The 24,509-nt window shown below is 41.1% G+C and overlaps 1 protein-coding gene across 2 annotated transcripts in view; it reads left to right on the top strand.

Annotated features, from left to right (window-relative positions):
* Positions 1-5,707: 5,707 nt before the first annotated feature.
* Positions 5,708-24,509, top strand: part of CYLD (CYLD lysine 63 deubiquitinase) — a 48,863-nt gene continuing 30,061 nt past the window's right edge. Inside the window, exons 1-4 of one of the 2 annotated variants that reach the window (XM_084757133.1) lie at positions 5,708-5,791; positions 14,295-14,947; positions 16,168-16,470; positions 18,507-18,612. In XM_084757133.1, the coding sequence (XP_084613259.1) occupies positions 14,444-14,947; positions 16,168-16,470; positions 18,507-18,612 (913 nt within the window). In that variant the 5' untranslated portion in view covers positions 5,708-5,791; positions 14,295-14,443. Of the gene's footprint in view, positions 5,885-14,294; positions 14,948-16,167; positions 16,471-18,506; positions 18,613-24,509 lie in introns of both variants that reach the window. The other variant, XM_084757132.1, reaches the window with a different exon arrangement.

Below are 24,509 nucleotides of genomic sequence, written 5' to 3'. Positions count from 1 at the left end.
CATAGAAAGGCTTTTGGGCCTGAGCAGGTCTTTTGGGCCTGAGCAGGACCCTTAGTCTTAAATTTCTTCGGCTGAGAAGTTACTGGAGGAGCACATGCGCTCATCGACCTTGGCTTAGCCTGAAGCTTGCAGATTTCCCGAGTGGCCAAAAGTACCTAATTCTTATGTGTGGGACAAAAAGAACCAGAGCAGGAGACTTCTAGATTTTAGTTTAGGAAATTTTTCGTCTTTTGATTACAGTCATCATGATCCTGGGAGAAACGGGTTATTGAGTATTTCCCTAACCCTACCATACTCAGCCTCCTCCGCAGTCAGGAAACAAGATACTGAAATGAGTATGTGGCATAGATGATGTGGTCAAAAGAGCTGGGGGTGGTGTACCTTAGCTTAAAAGCACTTGCTTAGCCTGTGTGCTGTGCAGGGTTGAGTCTACGGTACTGCAACAAAGAAGAAACTCAAGGAGTAGGACTGTGTCTGAAGTGGGCTCTCTCTGGACCAGTTTTAATGCTTTACCTCAACAGTGTATGGCCAGCGTGATGGCGTAAGCTCCGGCAGTGTCTCTGAGGGATGCTCAGCCTCCACTTCTGGGGTAGTGGCTGCAGGTCATCTGGAACAGGGAGACAGAGCTGAACAATTTCCTGTTAGAGAGTTACAGCCAAACAGACTCCAGCTGTGTAGACTGGAAACCCAAGCTCTTTAGCTGTGCTCCCGCCCCGCCCCCGTTCCCCACTCGAGGTACCTGTTGTTTTGGCTTTAAATTTAATTGCAACCTATCATTATTTTCTCTAACAACAACCCACTATCCAGTTTGTCTAAGCATAGCCCTCCTCTGTCACTCATCTTGGCAACTTTTCTTCAAAGGAGCACCGTTACCTATTCAAAATATCGGAATGACTTCCTTCCTTTATTTTTTTTTCTTTCCAAACTTTTTTTCTTCCCCATAATAATTATTTTTGACATTTTGGTATGATGCCCAGGCTGGCTTTGAACTTGAGATCTTCCTGCTTCAGCCCTCCTACTGCTGGGGTGACAAGTGCTTACTACCACTCCTAGCTAACTTCTTTTTTTTTTTTTTTTTTGGCACTCTCACTTCTCTGTTTCCCCATATCCACCACTTCTTGCTCATTGCTTCCGTCCCCAGGAAACCAGGGGCCCCTTGACTGCAGCAGTCCCTTGGCTGGTCTCCTTGCCTCTGCCACTGGCCTGCAGATTGAGTCTGGCAGAACCAACGCAAGGTGACATTAGCCACTTCTCCTCTCTAAGGCCTCTGCAACTTCCAGCGCAGAGTAAAGTCGAGGTCTCCCGGGGAGCACTCTGTCTGTTCTGGAGTCCCTTTTGCCACGGACACCACATTCTCCACAGTACTCCGTTGCTAAGGGCTTCCTTGCTGCCTCCAGACCCGCACACCAAGGTTGTCCACCCAGCTGCTCGTGGAGGAAGTCCTTCCCTGAACTGTCTGCCTCTCTTGACTCTTCCCTAATTGCCTACCTCAGTGTCTTATCAGTGTGGACTCCTTGTGTACATTTACCTCCTCCTCATCCTCCTCTTCCTCGTCTCCTCCTCCTCCTTCTCTTCCTTTTCCTCCTCCTCCTCCTTCTTTTGATTTTTTTGACACAGGGTTTCCCCGTGTAGCCCTGGCTGTCCTGGATTCACTTTGTAGACCAGGCTGGCCTCGAACTCACAGAGATCCTCCGGCCTCCGCCTCCTGAGTATTGGAATTACAGGTGTGTGCCATTGTTCCTGGCTTGCCTCCTTCTTCTTAATAGAGTCTGGCTCTTGGTTATTCCTCCAGGCCTATGTTTTGAAGACCCAATGGCCAATCTGTGGCACTGTTGGGAGGTGGTGGCACCATTAAGAGTTGGAGCCTAATATGAGGTCTTCTGGTCACTTGGTGCTGGGCCACTGAAGGAGATATTGGGACTCTGGCTCTTCCTCACCTCTCTTTTCCTTCCTGACTACCACAAGGCAAGCAATTGCCATCCTATGATAGTTTGATACCACAGGCTCAAAGCAACCATGAAACCTCTGGGCCAAAAGAGACCCTTCTTCCTTACAAGTCTATTTTCTCACATGTATTTTGTCACAGCAAGCGAAGGCTGACATACTCTCCCTGGAATGCCAGCTGCTTGAGGGCAGAGGCCAAGCTCACTACAGCGCCCTGACTCTAGAAGGGTACACAGTGCATACTAGGCACTCCATTTTTTATTTTTTGAAACTAAGTGAAGAGCTCCTCATGTCATGCTCTGTATTTAGGGGGAGCAGAAACCAAAGCAGGCACAGATGAGAGGCACGGATCTCCTTTCCCATGGTTCCGCTGGAGCTTCCTTCCCAAGGGAGGATGGTTATACTGGACACGAGAGCGTGCTTAGTGTGTGCACTGCCCCACGTGGGCTCCAGATGTGGCACAGATGTGGCAGAGAAGAGCACTAAGCCTTTTCCTCCGTGCGCTTTAGAATCGCCCACAGAAACCACTCAGCACTGATAACAGAACTGATAACAGCTCAAAGAGGGGGAGCAGGGCCTCAGCTGCCTTAGCTTAAAGATGATGAGTAAAGTAATCCATTTTTATCTCATTGAGAAGCGCTTTTAGGGGGGTCGGAGTAAAAGCTTCCAGACAGAGTGCTCAGGTGGGCCAGGAGCCCCTTCCCCAGAGATAAGTACAGCTGTGAGGGGGGGATTCTCAGCTCCCCACCCATGGTCAAGACACTGGGCTGAGCTTCTGTGGAGAAAGTAATGGTACCCTATCCTCCCCTGCAGGGATATCTGGTCTAGGGAGTTTTTTTTTTGTTTTTGTTTTTCGCTCAGAGCTCAGTCTGGTTGAGAGGTATCTTCACTGGATTGGTGGGAACACAACTGAAACTGTGGAGGCTGGATGCATGGCTGGAAATGGCCATTCACTGTGCTGGGGATGGGCAGAGGATTGCGGTGGGCTGGGGACACCAGGCACTCATTTTGGTTGGGTTAAATACAGCTACGGAGTAAGTAGAAAAGTGTGAAATAAACACAGGGCTTACCAAGGTCCGGGGCAGCCCCTGGGTGGCATGGAGTAGGGTCTATGTCATGGCCACTCTAGCAATATTAAAAGATGTTTCCTTCAGTCCCCACTATGTGTCTGTCATAGCTCTTTAAAAACTACCTGGAGTCACAGTCATCCTTTAAGGAGTCCCATTGTTCTAGGAATGAGGAACAACCTGGCCTTGATGCAGTGTGCCCTGCCATCAGTGCCTTACCCTTCTCAGTGCCTTCAACATGTCATGCACTTTCTGTTCCCTTTGGGGTGTTCCCTCAGCTCTTGCTAACATCCGTCATCGCTCGCTTATTTTGCAGGAGCCTTTTCAGGCTGCCTCAGGTGCACCCCTCCCTTCCCAGAGTTCTTGTTAGACTGTTCTTATTCCAACTGTGACTGAACTGTCAACGGTGACAGCAGGGAAGGGAACTCCCCTTTCTTGGGGGAGGCAGGCTTGACTTTCCTCTCATCCACTGATGTGTTTCCTGGTAGCCGCTCAGAAACTCTACCTAATCTGCATGTGGCAAAGGCCAGGCTGGCTGGGACAGGCAGAGGGTAGGGAAACAATGGGTCTGGAGTCATCTGGAAAGACTGCTGGCAGAGTTTGGACTTGAGCCAGGCCCTATATGAAAGGATTGGGGAGGGATGGTAAGGACTTTAGTCAGAGAAACCACTTAAACACAAGTGAATAGACAGCTTCTGCGTGACTGAGGAAAGCTGTTTTTCCACTCTGGACCGTAATCGCCCGTCCCTAAAACGAGAGCCTGGAATGTGAAGAACTGCAAATAATATATAGTTCGGTGACACTGTTTTCCTGTTTGAGATCATGGTGGGTGTCTTGTCTCTTGAGCCTCAACATACAGCTTTAGCATCGCGTCGCTCACTTCTAGGCAGCCAGTACCAACTGACAGGACATGGTGACAAAGAGGAGCCTGTGTATAAGGCTTGGCTTAGATGATGATCTTGGATGAAGTCAGGCCCTGACTCTGACCCAGTGAGCATGTGACAACAGGGGGAATAAGTAAGGTGTGTGGCCACCGCTGGTGGGGCAGCAAGCCCTACCGAAACAGAGGAAGAACTCACCCACACCAGATGCCACAATCAGGAAGGACATAAAGATGCTTCAGCCGGGAGTGGCAAATCACATCCCCAAGGAGCCAACGGACAATGAGCATGAGGAAAAAGATTTGAGGAGAGAAAACAGAAATGGGGAAGACCGTGGCAAGCTGGAGAAAAGAAGAGTGCTTGCTTCATTATAAAGATTCCCAAAGTCCACTTCCTCAACTCCTTTCTCTTCCTTATTGAATGGGGTCAATAAGGTAAAGAAAAACCAGTTTTCAGACTGAGATGTTTTCCCACACAGCCAGCTTGGATCTCCGAGTCCTGCCTGCCAGTGTCATGGGAGAATTCAGGTCTATGGGTGAATGTCACTATGGATTCGTATGTTGCTTCTTGGTAAAGTCCGGGAAGCCAGGATCAGGATATCTATTTATATACTGATGAAAGACAGGAGAGGATTGAGGCTTAGGTTTTTGAAAGGTGTCAGTTTTACCATGAGTGATTTCAGCCAGGAGAGGAGTGGTGAGTTTATACTCTTAGTAGTCTGGGCCTGTCTGCTTTTATGTTCTCATTGGTCTCAATTCTTTGGATTTTCAGAAACATGCCACTCTCCATTGGGGAAATTTGTGTCATGATTAAACACACACACACACACACACACACACACACCCTTCTTTCCTTTTCAGTATTAATCACCTTCTCCCATAATTACTACTTAAAATGTCAAAGGAGAAGGAATTAATTAAGAGGACTAAGCAGTGAAGTAAGGCATGTGCCGCCACACTCTGGGGCTGATTATAAAAAGAGTTTCCTTAAATATTTTGAGCACTTTTGGGAGTGAGGATCTTCCCTTCTAATTGAAAGATCCGTAACTATATCCCCAGTTCTGGCCGGTGGCCAGGGGTGCAGGCCTGAGTAAGGTCTAGAGGGTGGAACTCTGTTCTCTATCTTCAGGGGACTCTCTCTAACCTGGGATAGGTGGGCACAGAAGTTCAAAAACAGAAGGTGTCCCAGACCCCATGTGAGGGCAGAAAGAGCTTCAGCTTTTACAGAGCATCCACTGTTAGGAGATACTACTTAGCATTTCACAATAATCCGGGAAGACGGCTGGTACTTAACACTTCCATTCTACAGATGGGGAAATTGAGGCTCAACATGGCTGGGAGTTCCCCACGTCACGTGGCGAGTAACTGAGAAAGAAAACATTGGCTCTTAGGTGTAATTCTAAGATTTGCTCTTTCATGGAATCCTGAAAAACTAATCTCAGTTTTCCTCTGGATCGCTTTCCACCCCAGTTTTGACAGCTAAGGCAAGAGCCAAGACCCAAGCGAGGGAGGTGGAGCTGGGAGCACAGCGCCCCGCCCAGGTCTGGTTTCAGCCAATGGTGACGTGGAACCCTCAGCCTTTCGTCCAATCAGCCATCGCTCCTCGCCCCCATCCTTTCTCCTCTGTTCCGCCCCTTCGCTTTCCCTTTGGCTCCACCGAGCTTGACCGAGCGGAAAGTCCCTTCGGCCGGCGCCGCGCCGGCAGCCATTGGAGGAAGGTCTGTTACAGGCAGACCCAATCAGAGCGCGCGCAGGGACAAATCTCTGGATGCGATTGGCTAGCGCGGCGTCTTCCCTCTCCGCCCCCCGCTCCTCCCTCCCTGCGGGCGGTTCGGAGGCGGGGCAGGTGGGGGCGGGCCCAGGTAGCAGGTTCGGCTGCGCGGGGGCCCGTGCGACTGAGGTAAATACTGAGGTAGTGGGTGTGGGGCACCGGGCCGGTCCGGGACGCCGGCCGTGAAGCCGGGACCCGGTCGCCGAGCGGAAGCTGAGGCGGGTGAGTGTGCGCGACCGAGCGGCTGAGGCTAGGTCTCTGGCGTTCCTGCCCTGCTTCGGGCTCCCTGAGCCTTGGAGGCGACCGTCGGGCCTCAGCGCCCGCCCGTTAGCTGCCCCGGGCCGCCGAGCTTTTGACGTCAGCTGCGGCTGCCCCCCACCCGTTCCCCGCTTCTAGGCTCCCGGAGGGCTCGGGAGTCGCGGGACTCCAGAAATCAGAGGGGCTTGGGTAGGAACAGCGCAGGACTCAGTCTTCCTCTTTGACCCGCCGTCGTTGACAGATGGGGAAACTGAGGCCAGGACCCTGGCTTGCTCTCAAGGGCTGCAAGGAGGCACGGAGAGCCCCGGGTTAGGGTACCTCACGCCTGTGCTGTTTTCGGGGGTGGTGGTTGGTGGCTCCGCTTCCGGAAGAGCAGCCTGGCCTGGCTAATGGCGTGTTCTGCCTTTTCTTTCAGTTTCCCTGGTCTAGGGGTGGGAGGATGGTTTTGCACAGTTGTGTAGTTGGAAGGTGTGCCCTGGTGAGACAGGTATCCCTCTTTTCCTTTTGTTATCATGGTCAGTCTTGGAGGAGCATGGCGAAGTCCTGAAGGCTCATGATCTTGAGTTGAGTTCAGCTGGGTCAGCTGCCAGGCTATTCATGCCCTTGGCATTCTTTTCTATTCCACCCCTTGGCATTTGCATGTTTTAGGGGTTTGTCATCTTCCAACCATCAAGCCTTGCAATCTCCCAACCCCCACCATCCCCGCTGCCTTCCTCTCTCTCATTTTCCCTGGAAAGTTGTCTCCTTAGAGAAGCATTCATTCATACCTTGTTTTGTTTTGTTTTGTTTTTTTAAAAGTTGGGACTAATCAGGGAACCTTAATAAGATTGTTCATTTTTTGTAATCATTGGCAGCAGAGGAGAATGCATGCATTCAAGCGTCAGTCTCCTGCACACCCCCTCATACCTCAAGTAGGTTGAATGGCCCCAAGAATTTAGCCTGCCGCTCCCCACTGGGAAGTGGGTGGATTTGCACTAGAACAGTATTAAGAGAAAATTGATCTGCTGGAAATTCTTAGTGAAGTTCGTGTAATTTGAATGTTGACAGTACCCAGAACATTCTCTGATGTTCTGCTGCAAAATTTTAACGTATTCTTGAAAAGAAAGCCTTGTTTGGAGTGGTAAACTTTTGAGATGAGCTAGTAAGACTAGAAACTTGTTATGTAAAATAGCATATCAAACAGAAGATAACCTAAACACTGGTTAAGCGATTTAAGGAAGCCTTTAATACATGAACAAAGAGGGGGCAGTAATTATCCTGTTCATGAAACTATACTAGTATTTTGTTCCTGGTTTGTATGCTGTGGTCTTACATTTCTTGGTTTATTTATTTTTAACATTTGATAGGTAGTGTGAGGCTCTAGGAAGTCAGTTTCAAATGGAGCTAACAACAGTTTGGTTTCATAACTGTGACATTTCTCCTTTCTTATCTCTACTTATATATGTGGTAGCATAGTATAAAATTGATTGTGATTATTTTAATCCAGAGAATTAATGATATTTTAGACAAAAGTCATGCTTCTTGTTTCTTGAGTCTTATTTTTAATGTAATAGAAACTTATAGTCACTTAAATAGCACAAGGAAATGGCATTTTGGCTTTCACAGTCACCTCCTAAGGTAGTCAGGCTTTGTGGTCTAGGTCCTGGACAGACAGGGAGTGGGGGGAGTCATGGTTTTAGAGTACAATGGCTAGAGACAGTGTCACAAGAGACAGTGTTGTTTCTGTCCTCCTGATGTGACTGCAGATGCAAGAGCCAGACTTTTTTTTTTATTTTTTTAATCTTGTAAGACCTGCTTGTTTTAGGGACTGTATCCTTGTATCACAAGTTCTTGTGTCTTGAAATCTCTGTATTTCTATGTACTTTTTAGACATGTAATGACTTGTTCTTTTGATCAGAGTGTTTTTTCTTAAAATAGTCATTCTAACTGACTTGAAGCACTTGAAAAAAGATATGTGTCTTTCTGTGAGTATCCATGCCAGCCTCTTTACCTCTCCACCCTTTGTAATCTGGGCAGTATTTAGTATTGCAATTTCTGTGCTGATTTGGAATGCTTCTTGTGGTGTCTTAGAGCAAGGAGGCTACCTCAGAAGATGCCAGAAGTTCTTGAATTACACCTGTGAGGTTCTTAGGGATGGATCTTGATCATCAAGATGCCTTACAGTCTAGGAAAGTTAACAGTTACCATTTTTATGTAGCTAGTGACCATTTTTACTGTGGTTTTACAGTTAGGTAAATCTAATCTTTAATATATGTTGTAGAACTTACATCTATCATCTTTTTATTTCATTCATTGGAAATTGGTCAACTTTTGTTTTTTTCAACCCTCATTTAGTTTAATGATTTTTATCTTAATATAATGAAACTCTCCTTTACTTAGCATTCAGTTTATCAACAAGCTCATATAAACAGATGAGGATTTGAGATCTCTAAGATTCTTTCTTATTCCTTTGTCTCCAGTGCCCTCAAAAGAAAGGCCTCTGGTCATCCTTGTTTGAGGCCACACTGCTGTGTTCCAGCTCTTTGATACTCTTCTTTCAGCACTTCAGTACTTAGCAAAGTATACACAATTACTGTTACCTAGTGTTCGGGCGAGTTGTTTGTGATAGACGTGTCTTCACCGTGGTCTCCCTTCACATGAACCATCCTCTTCACTGGGAACTTGCTATATTATAGCAGTCGTGGCCTGTGCTTCAGGCAGAAGCCGAGTGGGTGGAGAGCAGTCACCACACCTTAAAGATGTTGCTTTCAGTGTTTAACCCTGACTGTGTCAGAGCATAAACCCTAATGTGGAAAGAATTCACAATGTGATTTTGATGTTTCTCTTTGAGGCAGTTTTTATTGCTTGTGGTTATAAGGCTTTATTTAACTACTGTGCAGATCCCAGTGGAATGAGAATGTTGGCAGTATATTCATTACGTTAGCAGGAGGAAAGATGTGTTAGTGCATTTCTGTTATAATTGCTAATATTTTGAGATGATAAATGATCATTTGGTTTAACATCAGGTGGGTGTCTAGAAAGAGACTCAGATCTCCACTCACTTTATTATTTGCAATAAAAGAAATCAATTTTAATGTGTTTCAAACCTATTTTTCTTTTAAAATATACTTTATTTATTCTTATGTGCATTGGTATTTTGCCTGCATGTATGTCTATTGTGAGGGTGTCAGATCCTGGAGTTATAGGCAGTTGTGAACTGTAATGTGGTTGCTGGGAATTGAAGCTGGGTCCTCTGGAAGAGCAGTCAGTGCTCTTAACTGCTGAGCCATCTCTCCAACCCACTCAAACCTGTTCTTAGTATATTCCTTCTAAAAGTGGAGGCAATGCATGTTTCTTATATTTGGATAATACCTGAAAAATATTTTGTAGTATTTGCTTTAACTATTCTAGTTATCTGTGACCTGTTACTGAGTATAAACCCAGGTTCATACTGGTTTACTGGTGTAACAAGTTGACAAGCATTTATCTTTCTTTGTCTAGTTCACTTTAAAAAGTGCTTGAAAACTTCTATTTATTGCCATGACTTATATAATTTTTTAAAAACTGTAGACTTACCTCCATTAATGAGTTGCAAAAGAATTTGTTTTGCTTTGATAATGTTTCATTAACACCAATGTTTTTTTTGTTTCAAATTGTGTCATTTGTTGTTAAGTTAGAGAACTATTAACAACACTTAACAAATTAAAAAATTAACAATTAACAAAAAGTTAACAACAGTTGTTAGAGAACCAACAGAATAGGCAATTTCCAACCTACTATCTAAAGATACTCAGTTTTAGAAAATTTTAGAGATAGAAAAGATTTATTTTAAAAATAAAATAGCTATAATATGTTTTTGGCCCAAAAGTTTGAAATGCATTTTAGAGAGATCCCAAACAACCACTCACTCCCTTTTTCCTACCTCAGCCCCTGGGAGCAGTCTCAACAATATCTTTGTAATAAGGCCTATGCACCTTATTCTTCATGACCTGTCTAGAAATTTGTCTATTCCTCTTTATTTTTGTTTCTTGCTTTTTCAGACACACAAAAACAGCTCATCACTTCACTTCTTAGAACTGATTAGAAAGAGTTAAGTGGGAAGCAAGAAGGCCCTAAAAAGAGTCAGAGGCAGACTGAAAGTCACAGAAATGGCTGATTGCAAGAGGGACATATAAGTACATACTGTGATTTATAGAAAACAGGCAAGAAAGCCAGAGGACAGGATGGGAAGCTTTTTAATAAAGACTAAGCATCCTTCTATGTTGAGACTCACTAATAATAATTTATATTCCTGATGATAACTTAAGTAATCAAGAAAAAATATTTTTTTGAAAAATGCTGACATATTAATAGCATTTTAGTAAAAAACCCAAACACTTTGTCTTGGTGCCTCAGAGGCACAGAGCCACAGTGAGGGGTTGTATAGCTTCTTGGATGCTCATTTGAGGGATTTTGTTTATGTGGGGCGAGGAATGAGATGTCCACAGGTGTATTATGTAAGTGCCAGATATAAATTGATTCTATTTCTGTTGAAGTAGACAGTGCCCTCAAGTGGAATTAAAGAGCATGTTACAGAAGGAAGCAGAAAGAGAAGCTCATGCTGCCATTGCCTTCATCCTCATCAAATGTGCAGAGGCTTTAAATGATGATGGCTTGGAGGAGTGCCTACCTTAGCCTGTTTTGAGTGACACGAGTCTCTCATTTGGGCTTGCAAAGGGACAGACTCTTGCAAATGTTACTGTGATGGAATACTTCATCACCTAACAGTGCTTTCTAAGAGATACGTTACTCTGTGTGTGGAATAGCCAGTTTGTTTCATCATTGAGTCAAACAGTACAGTTTGATGCTTTAGTTTTAAGTGTATTTGATTTGAATTGCAAGAATAAAATGAGTACATAGGATCATTTTATTAGTTGCCGCCTTTAGCCACAGGGCTGGAGATGATACCTCCGTCTTAAAGAAGGATGAAACAAGTACTGTATTTAGGAACGGAGTAGCCACATTCTTATGACAGAGATGCATAGACACTGTTCTTTTTAGAAAGACAAATAATGAAGCCCATAATTTGAAATATCTAATTGTGTTTTTAAAAATCTGTGCTTTGGCAGTTAGCCGCTACGCCATGGATTTCTGAACTGGTTTATAGTACCCGGCATGGGTTGCCTCTAGCAGAGCAGGCCTTGGGTCCAGTAGAGCGTGGTTGGTTGATCCCATCACAGTTGTGCCACTAGTGGGCGTGCCTTGCTCCTTCTGAGTTAGTATTGTAGTTCATAGGATTCATATATGTATATAATATATTTTGGTTATCATTTCCTTCCATCCCTGTCATCCTCCCTCCCTACAGGTCCCTTTAACGCATTCATGTCTTTTTTCCTTTTGTGATCCATTGAGCTTAATGATGGCCACCTGTTGAGCCTCTTGGGCTCAATAGTGGATACATATATAAAGATGATGACGTTCTTTCTCCCAGAATCCTCCTGTAGCCAATAGTTTAGCAAGGATGGGTAAGTTCTCATGAACCCCTATTTAATCCATGACTAGTTATTGACATGTCCAGTCTTTTATAGGTCCAGTGCAGACAACCACAGCTGCCATGAGTTCATGATCACAGTGGCTGTGTTATGGCCAGAAGAAGGTGTTTTGCTCCTCCTTTATCTTCCAGCTTTCATATTCTCCACCCCCAATCCTACCCCGTTTTGTAACATTCCTTGAACCTTAGGGAGAGTAGTACAAATGTTCTGTTTAGAGCTGAGCACTCAGCTGCCACCTTTTCTCAGCGCTTCGGGCAGCCAAGATTCTCTGCGTTCACCACTGATCAGTGTAAAGAGAAGCTATGTGATTGAGGTGGAGGGTAACATTTGTCTGTGGGAATAACCAGAGATGTTTAGAAGTCAGTTGGACACCATGCCAATTTAGGTAAACAACAGTTGTAAGTTACACCCTAAGCCACGGATTTCTGAACTGGTCTATAGTACCTGGCATGCAGAGCAGACCTCAGATGGAGTAGAGTGTGGTTGGTTGATCCCACCATAGCCATGCCCCTAGTGTACATGTCTTGCCTGCTGGGTTAGTGTTGTAGTTCATAGGGTTCACAGCTGGGCGAGACCACTGATGTCCTGTTCTGCCCAGCAGCCTATATAACACCTTTTAGCATTGTGAAGGCTAATCAGCAGGAAGTGTCCGTCCCACTTCTAGTTTGATTTCTCTATTATCTTACAGCTAAGGGATGTGGTGTCTTTAGCAATAGAATCTTATCATCTGTTTCTGATGGGCAATAAACAAGACTGACAAGAGTCTGTATTGTCTGGCAGGCCTTTGGGACCTCCCTGAACTGACAGTTCATAAGGAAGTATCACATACCTGGCCCTGCGATTTTTGTTTAATAACCATGGCTTTAAGGATCAGCACTATCTAGCCAAGCAGGATATCTCCTTCTAATTCTACGTTTCTTTTTAAATTGGCTTACCAAATAGTAGATTTTGTTCTGGCAAGATGGCTTAGCAGGTAAAGGTGCTTGCTGTCAGTAAACATTGAACCCCTACCCAGATCTAGCCAGTGGACAGGACACTCTCCACAGATGAGTTAAGAGTGGGGACTGGCTTTCACATGAACTCTGGTGCCCCATATTTGACCACATCCCCTGGTGGCACTCAGGGGAAGGATAGCAGGCTACCAAGAAGAGACTTTATACACTATGATCATATACAGGGGGAGGAGGTCCCCCTCAGTCACAGTCATAGGGGAGGGGAATAGGGTGAAAGCGGGAAGAAGGGAGGAATGGGAAGATAGAAGGGATGGGATAACAATTGAGGTGTAGTATGAATGAATGAATGAAAGAATAAATAAATAAATGAGAAAAAAGTGCTTGCTGTCAAGCCTGGTGAGCTGAGTTCGGTTTCTGGAGCTTATATGGTGGATAGAGAGGACCAATTCCTACATGTTTTCCTTGTACCTGTACATGTGAACTGTGGTGTTCATGTGTAGCAGGAGTGGATAACTTCACCTTGCTCCTGATTTTAGAGGGATTCCTTCATGTTTTTCTCTATTTAGCATGATGTTGGCTTGTCATATACAACATTTGAAATTATATTCTTTTAACTAATCAGTTAAAGTAGGCTTTAAAATTAGGCTATAGAATTATTTTAGTAATAGTTTTAAATGTAAAAATTGAAGCTGGAAAATAATCACTTGTATATTATTTCCTTTAATACATAGTTATAACTGTGGCATAAACTCCACAATTTATAGATATAAATATATCAGTATTACTGTATCTAATCTGTCATTATTACATAGTCCAAATTTTGATGCTACAAACCATTTTAAAATATTCTTTATATACTCAGGTTATAATATTTAATACTTATGATTATAAGAAATTAAATAGTTATAATTAATATAGTTTACATCTCCCTGACTAAGCACAAAATGTACAAGATTATGAAAATGAAATTGAGGGGCTAAAGAGATGGTTAGTAGTTAAGAGTGTTCTGCTCTTGCAGAGTTCTTGAATCAGTACCTTGCACCCATGATGGATGGCTCACAACTGCCTATAATTCAGCTCCAGAGGATCCACACCTCCCTCTTCTGACCTCCTGAGTACCTACACACATGTACCATATAACCACATGGATACAACATATATACATGCAAATAAAAATAAAACATATAAAATTTAAATTGAGTCAGATAATGTACCATTATCAAAATAAAGCATATAGATAAATGAATTGTAGATGAAGTTTCACGATTTAGTATTGTCATATTTTTATTGATAAAAGATGTTTAATACTGTAATGTATAACTTTGTACTTAAGTTACATGTTTGGAAATAATAGCCTTTTTAATTAATAAGATTATGTGTGTTTTCTCAAATACTGTGTCTTATCAGTAGACAGAAATGCTACTTTGTAAAGTTTTAAAAAAAATCTCAGTTGGGCAATGGTGGCGTTTGCTTTTAATTTCAGTACTCAGGAGACAGAGGCAGACAGATCTCTGAGTTTGAGATCAGCCTGGTCTACAGAGCCAGTTCTGGACAGCTAGGGCTACACAGAGAAACCTTGTTTCAAAAGAAAAAACGAGAGAGAGAGAGAGAGAGAGAGAGAGAGAGAGAGAGAGAGAGAGAGAGAGAGGAGGGAGGAAGGGAGGGAGGGGGGGGGCAGGGGCGGAGGGGGGGCGGAGAAGAAAATCTGAGTCTGTATATGAAGGGTAACCTTAAAGTTTTTGTTAGATTCTAATTTTATAATTTTGAAACAGTTGTAATTTTTATTGTCTGTGGATGTTTTGTTACTGGATTTCTTAAAAATGCAGTTACAGTGGACACAATTATATGTTATTTAGCTTTAATTTAAGGTCCTGTGAATGGAGTCTGAAGTTTGTTTTGCTTGTTTGCCAGGCACTTTGAATTGCTGTCTTTTTACAGCATGGACACCAGGTTGCTAAAAGCTTGCTTTGGGACTTCCAGTGAGTTCAAGTTTTTGGATTTTATGAAAGATTTACTAGTGCTTCCTTCTTGTGAGTGGATGTTCTGAAGTTACTGTCACAATGAGTTCAGGCCTCTGGAGCCAAGAGAAAGTTACTTCACCGTACTGGGAAGAACGGATTTTCTATCTGCTTCTTCAAGAATGCAGTGTAACAGACAAACAAACACAGAAGCTCCTGAAAGTGCCCAAAGGGAGCATAGGACAGTACATCCAAGACCGCTCTGTGGGGCATTCGAGAGCTCCTTCTGCAAAAAGCAAGAAAAATCAAATTGGATTAAAAATCTTAGAGCAACCGCATGCTGTTCTGTTTGTTGATGAGAAGGATGTTGTAGAAATAAATGAGAAATTCACAGAGTTACTACTGGCAATTACCAACTGTGAGGAGAGGCTCAGCCTGTTTAGAAATAGACTCCGACTAAGTAAAGGCCTTCAGGTAGATGTGGGCAGTCCTGTGAAAGTACAGCTGCGATCTGGGGAAGAGAAGTTTCCAGGAGTTGTACGCTTCAGAGGACCTTTATTAGCGGAGAGGACGGTGTCGGGGATTTTCTTTGGAGTAGAATTGCTGGTAAGTATGATAAGATATTTTAGTGGTTTTGTGTGTGTGTGTGTGTGTGTGTGTGTGTGTGTGTGTGTGTGTGTATGTGCACACACACGAGCATACACACGTCTTCTCCCTTTACATGTACGTATTTTCTTATATTCATGATCCTTAGGATTTGTAGTTTTTTTTTTTTTTTTTTAGTGAAGTTCTCAGGATGGACCCCAGGACCCTCTGCCACTGAGCTGTATCTTAGCCCTCAAATGTATTAAGTGATAAAATGAGAGGATATAAAGACAATGCTTGAAAATTAAAAAAAAATTATCTCTTGTAGTAGGGATATATAAGTCATTATTCTGGGCTTTCATATCTAAGAAGTTTTAAGTTATCTACATTAAAGGTTAGCTGTACCAATTGTAATTTCTTCAAAGTGTGACATCATCTGCAGGGTTCTTAAAGTATGTTGCAGCAATTTCAGTTTGTTTATACTTACTTATCCCTGATTTGTATAAACTGCCCTGGAATTTATTTCTGTTGGAAACATTCCTAAGAATTCTGAATATTGGTTCTCAGCAATGCCACACTCTGATATTCTTGTGAGTAGAATTTTATGCTTTGTTCACTTCTTGATTTGATTTTTCAAGCAGTGAGATAATTAGGTTTGACAGCCAGTTATGATGTGTGTGTGTGTGTGTGTGTGTGTGTGTGTGTGTATGGTGTGTTCACGTGCACAGCGCGCGTGTGCGTGTGCACGCGCGCGCGCACACACACACACACACACACACACATACACACACACACACACACACACACACACACACACACACACACACACGTGCGTTGCCAGGCTATTAAACTAGCTTACATCAAGTTCTCCTAATCTATTTCTCATCTGTGATGTCCTTACGTGACTTGGAGTGTTTCTAGGGTACATTGATACAGGGTTTAATACAGTGGATGGCATACAGTTTGTTCTTAGTAAATGAGCTATTTTGTTTAATGTAGAATGACAAAATTCATGGTAGTTTCAGTCTAACTCTTTCACAGAAGAATTATGATTTGAAATTATGTAATTTCACAATCAGATTCAGCTTCTCTATTCGTGAAATAACCTAAACCCAACTGCAACGGCTAGTCATATTTCTTATTATGTGTGTAATTTAAGGTTTTCCTAAGGTAATTTTCCAGAAATCTCTTTAATGGATACTTTTTCTACATTTCTCTTAAAAAACAAAACTCAAAACCAGGAAGAAGGCCGTGGTCAAGGCTTCACTGATGGGGTATATCAAGGGAAGCAGCTTTTCCAGTGTGATGAAGACTGTGGCGTGTTTGTTGCGTTGGACAAGCTAGAACTCATAGAAGATGATGACAATGGATTGGAAAGTGATTTTGCAGGCCCAGGGGATACAATGCAGGTTGAACCTCCTCCTTTGGAAATAAACTCCAGAGTTTCCTTGAAGGTTGGAGAAAGTATAGAATCTGGAACAGTAATCTTCTGTGATGTTTTGCCAGGAAAAGAGAGTCTAGGATATTTTGTTGGTGTGGACATGGTAAGGAAATTTTGGATTGTATTATTGCAAATACATGTATTAATTGCATTACCATTTTAGGTATAAATTGAATCCTTAAATCGGACTAAATTATAGTACTTTAAAGAAGACAGTCCAGTTTTTCTTTGGTACAGAAACATTGAAATAGGACATGTGAGTAGATACAGAATGCATCTACTACATTTTTTTCCAGTTTTAATAGTCTGGGGAAATGCTCTTCTTTAAATGCTCTCTTTATTATAATTGGGTAGTAGACAAAAGCAAAAACCAAACCAAATTGAACCAATAAGACAAACCGACACGTCCCTGACCTAGCCCAAATACATTGGGCTTGTCATATAAGACTATATGATATGTAAATCATATGATGTTATATTTTCCTTTAATTTAAAAAGTTTTTTGTGCTTTTTGTACGTATTTGATAATGCTTTATTGATTTTTCTGATAATGAATGTAAAAAGTCATTAATAGGAAATACTAAGGAAAAGAACTACACTGCTTTTGAATAGATGGAGTATTCCCACAGGATTTGTGCTGTTTAAAACTTTTATTATTGTCGTAAAATGTATACAATATAAATAAGAAAGCTTGTACCTTAACCATGGTTAAAGTGAGTTCGGTGGCATCTGGTATATTCTCATTATGCCTTCTCCACTGTCTGTCTGCAGAGCCTTTTCATCATCTCATGCTGAGCTCTGGTCTTATTAAATAAATCCCAGTTTGCCCATGCCTGTTAACCACAGTCTAGGAATTTGCCTGCTGTAGGTACCTCAGAAGGGAGGTTATATGGTATCACCTCATTTTTATTACTGAATAATCATACTCATTAATAATAGATACATTCCAACACACCTGTGGCATGGGCAAAATTTCATTATGGGTAGAGCTTCCTTTATAATTATCAACACCAGGGTGTATTAGGAGAGGGTATGAGCAGTGGACTCACACAGGGGGCTATTTTTTAGCGATCATTTTTACATATTCAGAAACACTCTGAAGAGATGGTAGGGCATGAATGTCTAGCCTGTCCCTATAACCTTGTGATTAGAAAATGTGTTAGATACTCATTAGTTAGGTACAAAATAAGAATTTGCCAGACTCTTACTATATGAAATTAGAGCCACAGTAGGACCTATGGCCTTTCAGCATTGCTAGTAATTAAGAACCAGTATTCTTTAAATGGGAGTTTACTGTTTCAGAGGAGAAGTTGTAGGCTGGGTAAAGAGAAAGTTGGAGAAAGAAGGCCATTAATCTTTGGATACAGTCTACCCTTGATATAGATTCTTTGGCCCAGGCTTTAAATGTGGTGGGATCTGTATGGGCCCTCTTCTTTGATGGTGGCCTAGGGGATCAGGCAGGCTGTCTTGAGGCTTGCTTGCCAGCTCCACCCATGGTCTGTCCATCACCATGTCACTTACGCAAACATCAGTTCCAAACGCTCCCATTAGGTTTTTTGAGAAGAAAGTTCATCAGCTGCAACTTTTCTCATTCCTTTCTGTTTCCAGGGACACTTTCCACACACACTGGTGCTCAGAGCAATGTTTCACTGTCTGATCTGTGTAACTTAGAAAATCTTCATTGTTGAGGAAAGTTGTATAACCACAAATGACAAAGAATTCTGAAATAACTACCATTCTGCTTATAGAAAAGCATATAGTAATTCAGAGAACAAAATGCCCAGGGGATGTAAATGTGTGAGTAACTTTTCAGGGTAGGTATCTGGGCAAAATAATGCATTCCTAGTGAATTTTTTTTATCCAAACAATGCTTCTTTAAATCTCAGGTGATGTTATTAATGTGAATTAAAGTATGAAAAATACTATTGTCTCATTATTTTCCTGTGTGTTTGCTGTAACTTAATTATTATTTTTTATTGTAAAACTTTGTTACTTTATAGACTTTCTTCTTTTAAAGGCAAAATAGTTAAAATTTATCAGTGTGAAATATTTTAGATGATCCTTTTTAAGGAAATGTAGATGTTGGTGTTTTTATTTTATTGAGGAGGGCCTAAAGGGTAACTTTTATGGCATTTCTAGGATAACCCTATTGGCAACTGGGATGGAAGGTTTGATGGAGTACAGCTTTGTAGTTTTGCAAGTGTTGAAAGTACAATTCTCCTGCACATCAATGACATCATCCCAGGTATGTCTCTTCTGTGTGTTCAGAAGACAGTTTCTAATGTGTATTTTGTTATGAGAATGCAAATATATGCTTCAAGATAGATCTTGTGAAATTGGCTTTCATATTGTAGCATTGTCATTAATATGCTTTATTTACCCCCAGACAAATGCAATACAAGTTCATTTCTAAAAGATGTAAGTACGGAATGAAGTTTATACATTATCTGCTACATTGTCTTCTCTTAGACATTCTAATAGAGAAAAAATACTTTCTTATAATTGAAAGATTTAAAAATAAAAAAAGCTGTTACCCATTAGAGTAAGAGTTGAAACTAGAACCCTGTAAAGAGAAATTGGTTATCTCATCTAAACTCCACAGTGGATTTAAGATTCTTGTTAAATGGTGGCTGAAGTTCTTTTTGTTTTAAGATGGTATTAATGCTAATCATGAACCATGACTGTAGTCAGAAACATTATGTAGTTTTATTATAATTTTGTTTATTACATATATTATTACAAAAGTAATAATTAGGGCCAGCAAATGGCTCAGTGGGTAAAGGCAGTGAACATATATTTATTGCTGGGATGGGACCCAAAGTCTTGTATGCATAGGACAAGTATACATAGTGCAAGAGGTAAAACACTTTACCATTGAGCTGTAGTACAATCTCTGAACTTAAAAACAAACAAATGAGAAAACTACCACCACTAACAATGCCCCCTACCCAGAAAAAACCCTCAAGAACCTTTTGTTTTGCCTCAAATAAGTATTTCCCTTGGCTGCTATGAGGTAATTGACAGTGGTAGCAACTCCATCCCCTGCTGTTGGAATCCCCAGTAATTGGCTAGGGCAGTAAGACCAACAGAGGCATTCAGATGGGGATGTTTTTGTAACTTGAATAGAATGTCCAAAAATCTGCAGGTAGACCATAGGCAGGGGTGTACCAGGCCTGGAATTAGACGGTTTGTGCTGTCTTTATGTTCTGAACACATTTATAAGAAAGGTCTTAATACATTTTTTTTTTGCTGATTAAAAACATAAAATAGAATAAACAGCAAAAGTAACAAAAACAACTGTGGCTCAAATCAGACTTAGATTGTCTATAATGGCAGAGCTAAAGTTTATGTCCAAACCTGTCTTGATTATCAACCTGTTTTTTTTCTTCAATCCCCCAACAAACGCCATATTCTGTGAGTACTCTTGCATAGAAAATCTGCATAGAAAACCATATTCTTGGTGTCACATCCTAAGAATATTGTTTCTATGGAGATGTATTTTGTCTCTGATTCTATAAAAGATGATTTAACTGTAGCAAGAATCATAAATGAGCAGCAAACTTTTTTCCTTTATTGGTAATGTTGACACAAACTGCTTTTGAGTTTCTTTCTATAGCTTATTTTAGGTCCTGAATTTCTTGTTTCATAGAAATGAAAAGTGAAGGCTCCTAGCCTGCACTCTGCCCATCCTGTCTCCCTGTTGGTGTCAAGTCATAAATTCTTGTTTTACAGTTTGAGTATGCATCCCACACAGCTTTTAGTTGTGCAGCAAGAGGTGTGAGATTCATGTGATAGCTTCATTTCAGTTTTGCTCTTAAAAAGTCTGACATACTTTACTTTTGATTTAATATGTATTTGTTATTAATTCTTTGTGAATTTTCATAATGCAAAAATATATTTTGATTGTAATACCCCATCCAACTCCTCCTGGGTCCCCACTCCCAAGTCCTTATCTAACCTCTAGAAACAAATGGTTTACATTCAGGGGAAAGTATATATGTGTGCTCATGTTTTATTTAGTGGTATTTACTTTTTATACCTATTTTATGCATAGTTTAGAATGTTTATGAATTGAAACACTTTTTTAATGTTACAATGAGTGCTTATTGTTTAAAAAAAGCAGCCATATAAAGCACAATTCATTCAGATAGTAGTAAGAAGGCTTACACAGGCTTCTTTAGATGTGGATATTTTAGGAAGCAAAGCAGGTAAGAATTCTTGGGACTAGGAGTCCCCATTTGGTAGAACACTTGTGAGTAAAGCTGTAAGTTCAAGTCTAGTAATGAACAAAAGTGATAATTAGGGACAGCAAGATGGCTCAGTGAGTAAGGGCATTTGCCTTCAAACCTAATTCCTGAACTCTCATTTGTAGAAGGAAAGAGCGACTCTTGCAGATTGTTCTAAGACCTCCACATTCATGTTATGGCACATGGGCGTGCGCACATGCACGCGCACGCGCGCGCGCACACACACACACACACTCACTGATAAGTTAACTATACAGATTTTAAGAATAAAATAATTCTTGTGTGAACCCCTCTCTCCCCCTCCCGCCTCTCCCTCTCTCTGTCTCTGTTTCTGTCTCTCTCTCTTTTTGATTTTTCGAGACAGGGTCTCTCTGTGTTAGCCTTGGCTGTCTTGGACTTGCTTTGTAGACCAGGCTGGCCTCGAACTCACAGCGCTCTCTCATTTTAATAAGTGGAGGTAGACAACAAATGAGCAGAATCTGTGGTTAGGTTGATGGTGTTGAGGCTAGAGAATGGTAAAACAAAGGGTAAGAAGAATGGCGTGCTGGCCTGTCATAGTCACATGTTCCAACTGACCTCTTCAGGAAATATTTGAGCAGCCACACAAGAAATTAGAGTTGAATTGAGAGGCCCTCTCCTAAATAAATTTGGAGAGCTATGCTAATTTTATAATGCTAACTTGCTAGGTGGCTGAGAATAAGCTCATGTAATTTTCCTTTCATTATTTGTGAATTTTTGCAAGGGAACCAATTCTGGGTAATACTGCTTCTCTGCAGTCATATCCTCCAGTGAAATTTCATTTCAGTTGGCAAATAAATTTGTTTAGGTATTTTCTTTTTTAAGAAAAAGTTTTCATGGGTTACTCAATGGTGCTTTTTCTTTTTTTTTAAGATTTATTTATTTATTATTATGTATACAGTGCTCTGCTTGCATGTACTCCTGCAAGGCAGAAGATGGCGCCACATCACATTACAGATGGTTATGAGCCACCATGTGGTTGCTGGGAGTTGAACTCAGGACCTTTGGAAGAGCAGGTGGTGCTCTTAACTACTGAGCCATCTCTCCAGCCCCCCAATGGTGCTTTTGAAACCTTAAAACCCATGACATTTTTGAGTGAATGTAACTGTCATTTTTAGTTATCTTAATTGCATTGCTTTGAGTTTTATGTTTTATAGCTGAATGAATTATGCTATATAAAGTTATAAGATGGGGGAAGCATTACATTAGTATTTCTGTTAAAGAAGGAAGCTCACATATGCTGGCTTGGTTGTGCTGTTTTCATTCTTCTGTAGAATAAAGGCTTGAAATGTTCCCACTCCAACTCTTCAGCTGGATGCTTTCTCTATATATGTATGTATGTGAATAATATGTATATATACATTCCACCTCTAAACTTGTTTGAAATAAAAATGGTCTTAGATTCTTCAGTAGTACATAAGAAATGGAAAGGAGAGAAGAAAACAAACTACCATTTTTTATTTTCCTTGTGTTGGAAATGGGATGTAACCTTAAAAGGATTTTTTTTTAGCAGTACTTAACTTAAAAAACATTTCAGTTGTATTTTAATTAAACACTGGTATAGAATTAAAACAACAACAACAACAACAACAACAATAACAACAACAACAGCAAACCACATAAGTTTCATGACCTAGGAGTCCCTTGCCAGGAGTCTTCTAGATCCTAGCTTGTCATTAACGTCATTGCTGGTGTAGAGCAGCATTGAGAAAGGGAAAGAATGCTTTTTCTTTTTCAAAACTATTGATGTTCATAAACCTTGAATAGCAGATAATTAAGAATGATACAGCTTTTATACAATAAATTATACTTATTTGCCAACAAAATAAAGCTTGCAAACAGACTTTTAAAAAGTAAAGTTGTTTAGATAAAAATTAATTTAGTTTATTTGCATAAGCCTTCATCTTTATTTTGTATCATTAACAGTCCTTTCTTGAGGGGAAAAAGCATGGCAGTGTCTCCTTTAGTTCCTTAGTTTATTTTTTTTCTTGCCCAATTACCTTCATTTGTGGGACAAAATTAACATTTCCAGCACGTAGGAAAGATTCTTTTTGGAGCAGCTGAACAGTTGGCAAGATTTGGGAAGAATTCTGTCCTGTGAACTGTTTCTTACCGCTGGTGTCTGGATACCTTTGCTTCAGCCTGCTGTAAAAAATGTCCCTCTTTGCACTGCTGTTTCTGGTGGCTCAAAGTATTAACACATCTGATGTAGCACATCCAAGTTTGTAAAATTGGGATGAAGCTTGACAATTTGTGACACCCCTAAAGTATTTCTGCTTGTTGAGCTCTGTCTCTGCTTTTTACTTGTAAAGGTTAAGAGTATAATACAATTAAAAACAACTCAGACTACACAGTATATGCATAGTCACAAAATTTTAAAAAGGAAATTGTTTAGTGGGACCTTTCCCTCCTGAAGCTGATAATTTCCTTTTGTATCCTTCTTGATCAGTGTGTGTGTGTGTGTGTGTGTGTGTGTGTGTGTGTGTGTGTGTTGCATGTCTTCATAGTTCATGTCCTTTAAAAAGGTAACCATTTTGTTGTACTATAATTGATTCATAGCATTGGACAGTGTATCTCAACTGTCATCAGAGAAGCTTCTTCTTGCAATAGATGACAGTTAACACAGAGACCCTTAGCTGGTCAAGGTGCAAAGAATAAGAGACTATGGAGTGTCAGCCCTAAGTGGGAACATACACCTTACACCCCTCCAACCGAAGCTCAGGGAACTTTGCAGAAGAGAAGGTGAGAAGATTGTAAGAACCAGAGGTAGAGGTTGACTTCAAGAAAACAGAATTTTCTGCGTACTGCAGGGTAGTTATGTATATAATCTCACACAAATTGTGTTACCATGCACAAGACCTGTGCAGCTTCAAGCCAGACAAAATCCCAGCATGGAGTGAGGGGGTAGTGGGTATGAAATGCCACCACTGAAGCCACCTGAAGCGCTGTTGACATTGGTAGCTACTGGGGGAGGGAGCATCTGCAGCCACTAATCCCTTCTTTGTTTCTCTAAGTTTGCCATTTCAGAAAAGTTACATGTTAGTGGATTTGTATAGGACATAGTTTTGGGGGTTTTTGATTGACTTTTTGTCTCCCCATTATTCTCTGGAGATGTATCCATGTTATGTAAGTGGTCTCTCAAAGGGATGTAGCTCACACCCTTGGCACTGGGATTTTCATTTACTCAATCGCTTCTGGGAGGAATTTGATTTACCCACATAGGGCATCACTATTTTTTACAGTAAGTTTCTTATATTTTGGTTTTACTTGTTTGTTTGCTTGTCGGTTTTGAGACAGAGTTTCTCTGTGTAGCCTTGGGTATCTTGGACTTGCTTTGTAGACCAGGCTGACCTCAAACTCACAGGGATCCACTTGCCTCTGCCTCCCAGAGTGCTGTGATTACAGGTGTTTGCCACCATACCAGGCTTACAGTAAGCTTTTTAAAGAAACTGCTACAACATTTTATAGAGTGGATGTATAGCATCACGTGACTACTGGAAATATTCAAATAATCCAGTCTTTCTACATCCTCATAGCTCCTTTGATGTTAGCTATTCTGAGAAATATGTGGTGATAGCTCATTGTAGTTTTGTTTCCTTGATAACTCATGATACTGACATGTTTATGTGATTATGTACTTATATTCTTCAGTAAAATATATTTTTATCTACTTTGGCCAGGTTCTAATTGAGTAATTTGCTTTTTTATTGTTGAGTTTTATAATTTTAAAAAATATATTCTAGACACTATAGCCCTTTGTTGAGTATGATTTGCAAATATTTTCTCCTAGTTTTAACCTTGCCTTCTCATCTTCTTTACATGGTTCACTTTTGGGAATAAATCCAACAACTTTTTACTTAGTTCTGTATTTGGAAGT

Source organism: Acomys minous, assembly GCF_964271855.1.
Source record: "Acomys minous genome assembly, chromosome: 14".
Taxonomy (NCBI): Eukaryota; Metazoa; Chordata; class Mammalia; order Rodentia; family Muridae; genus Acomys; species Acomys minous.
Note: the sequence above shows the minus strand (reverse complement) of the source record. Positions and strands in the feature narration are given on the sequence as shown.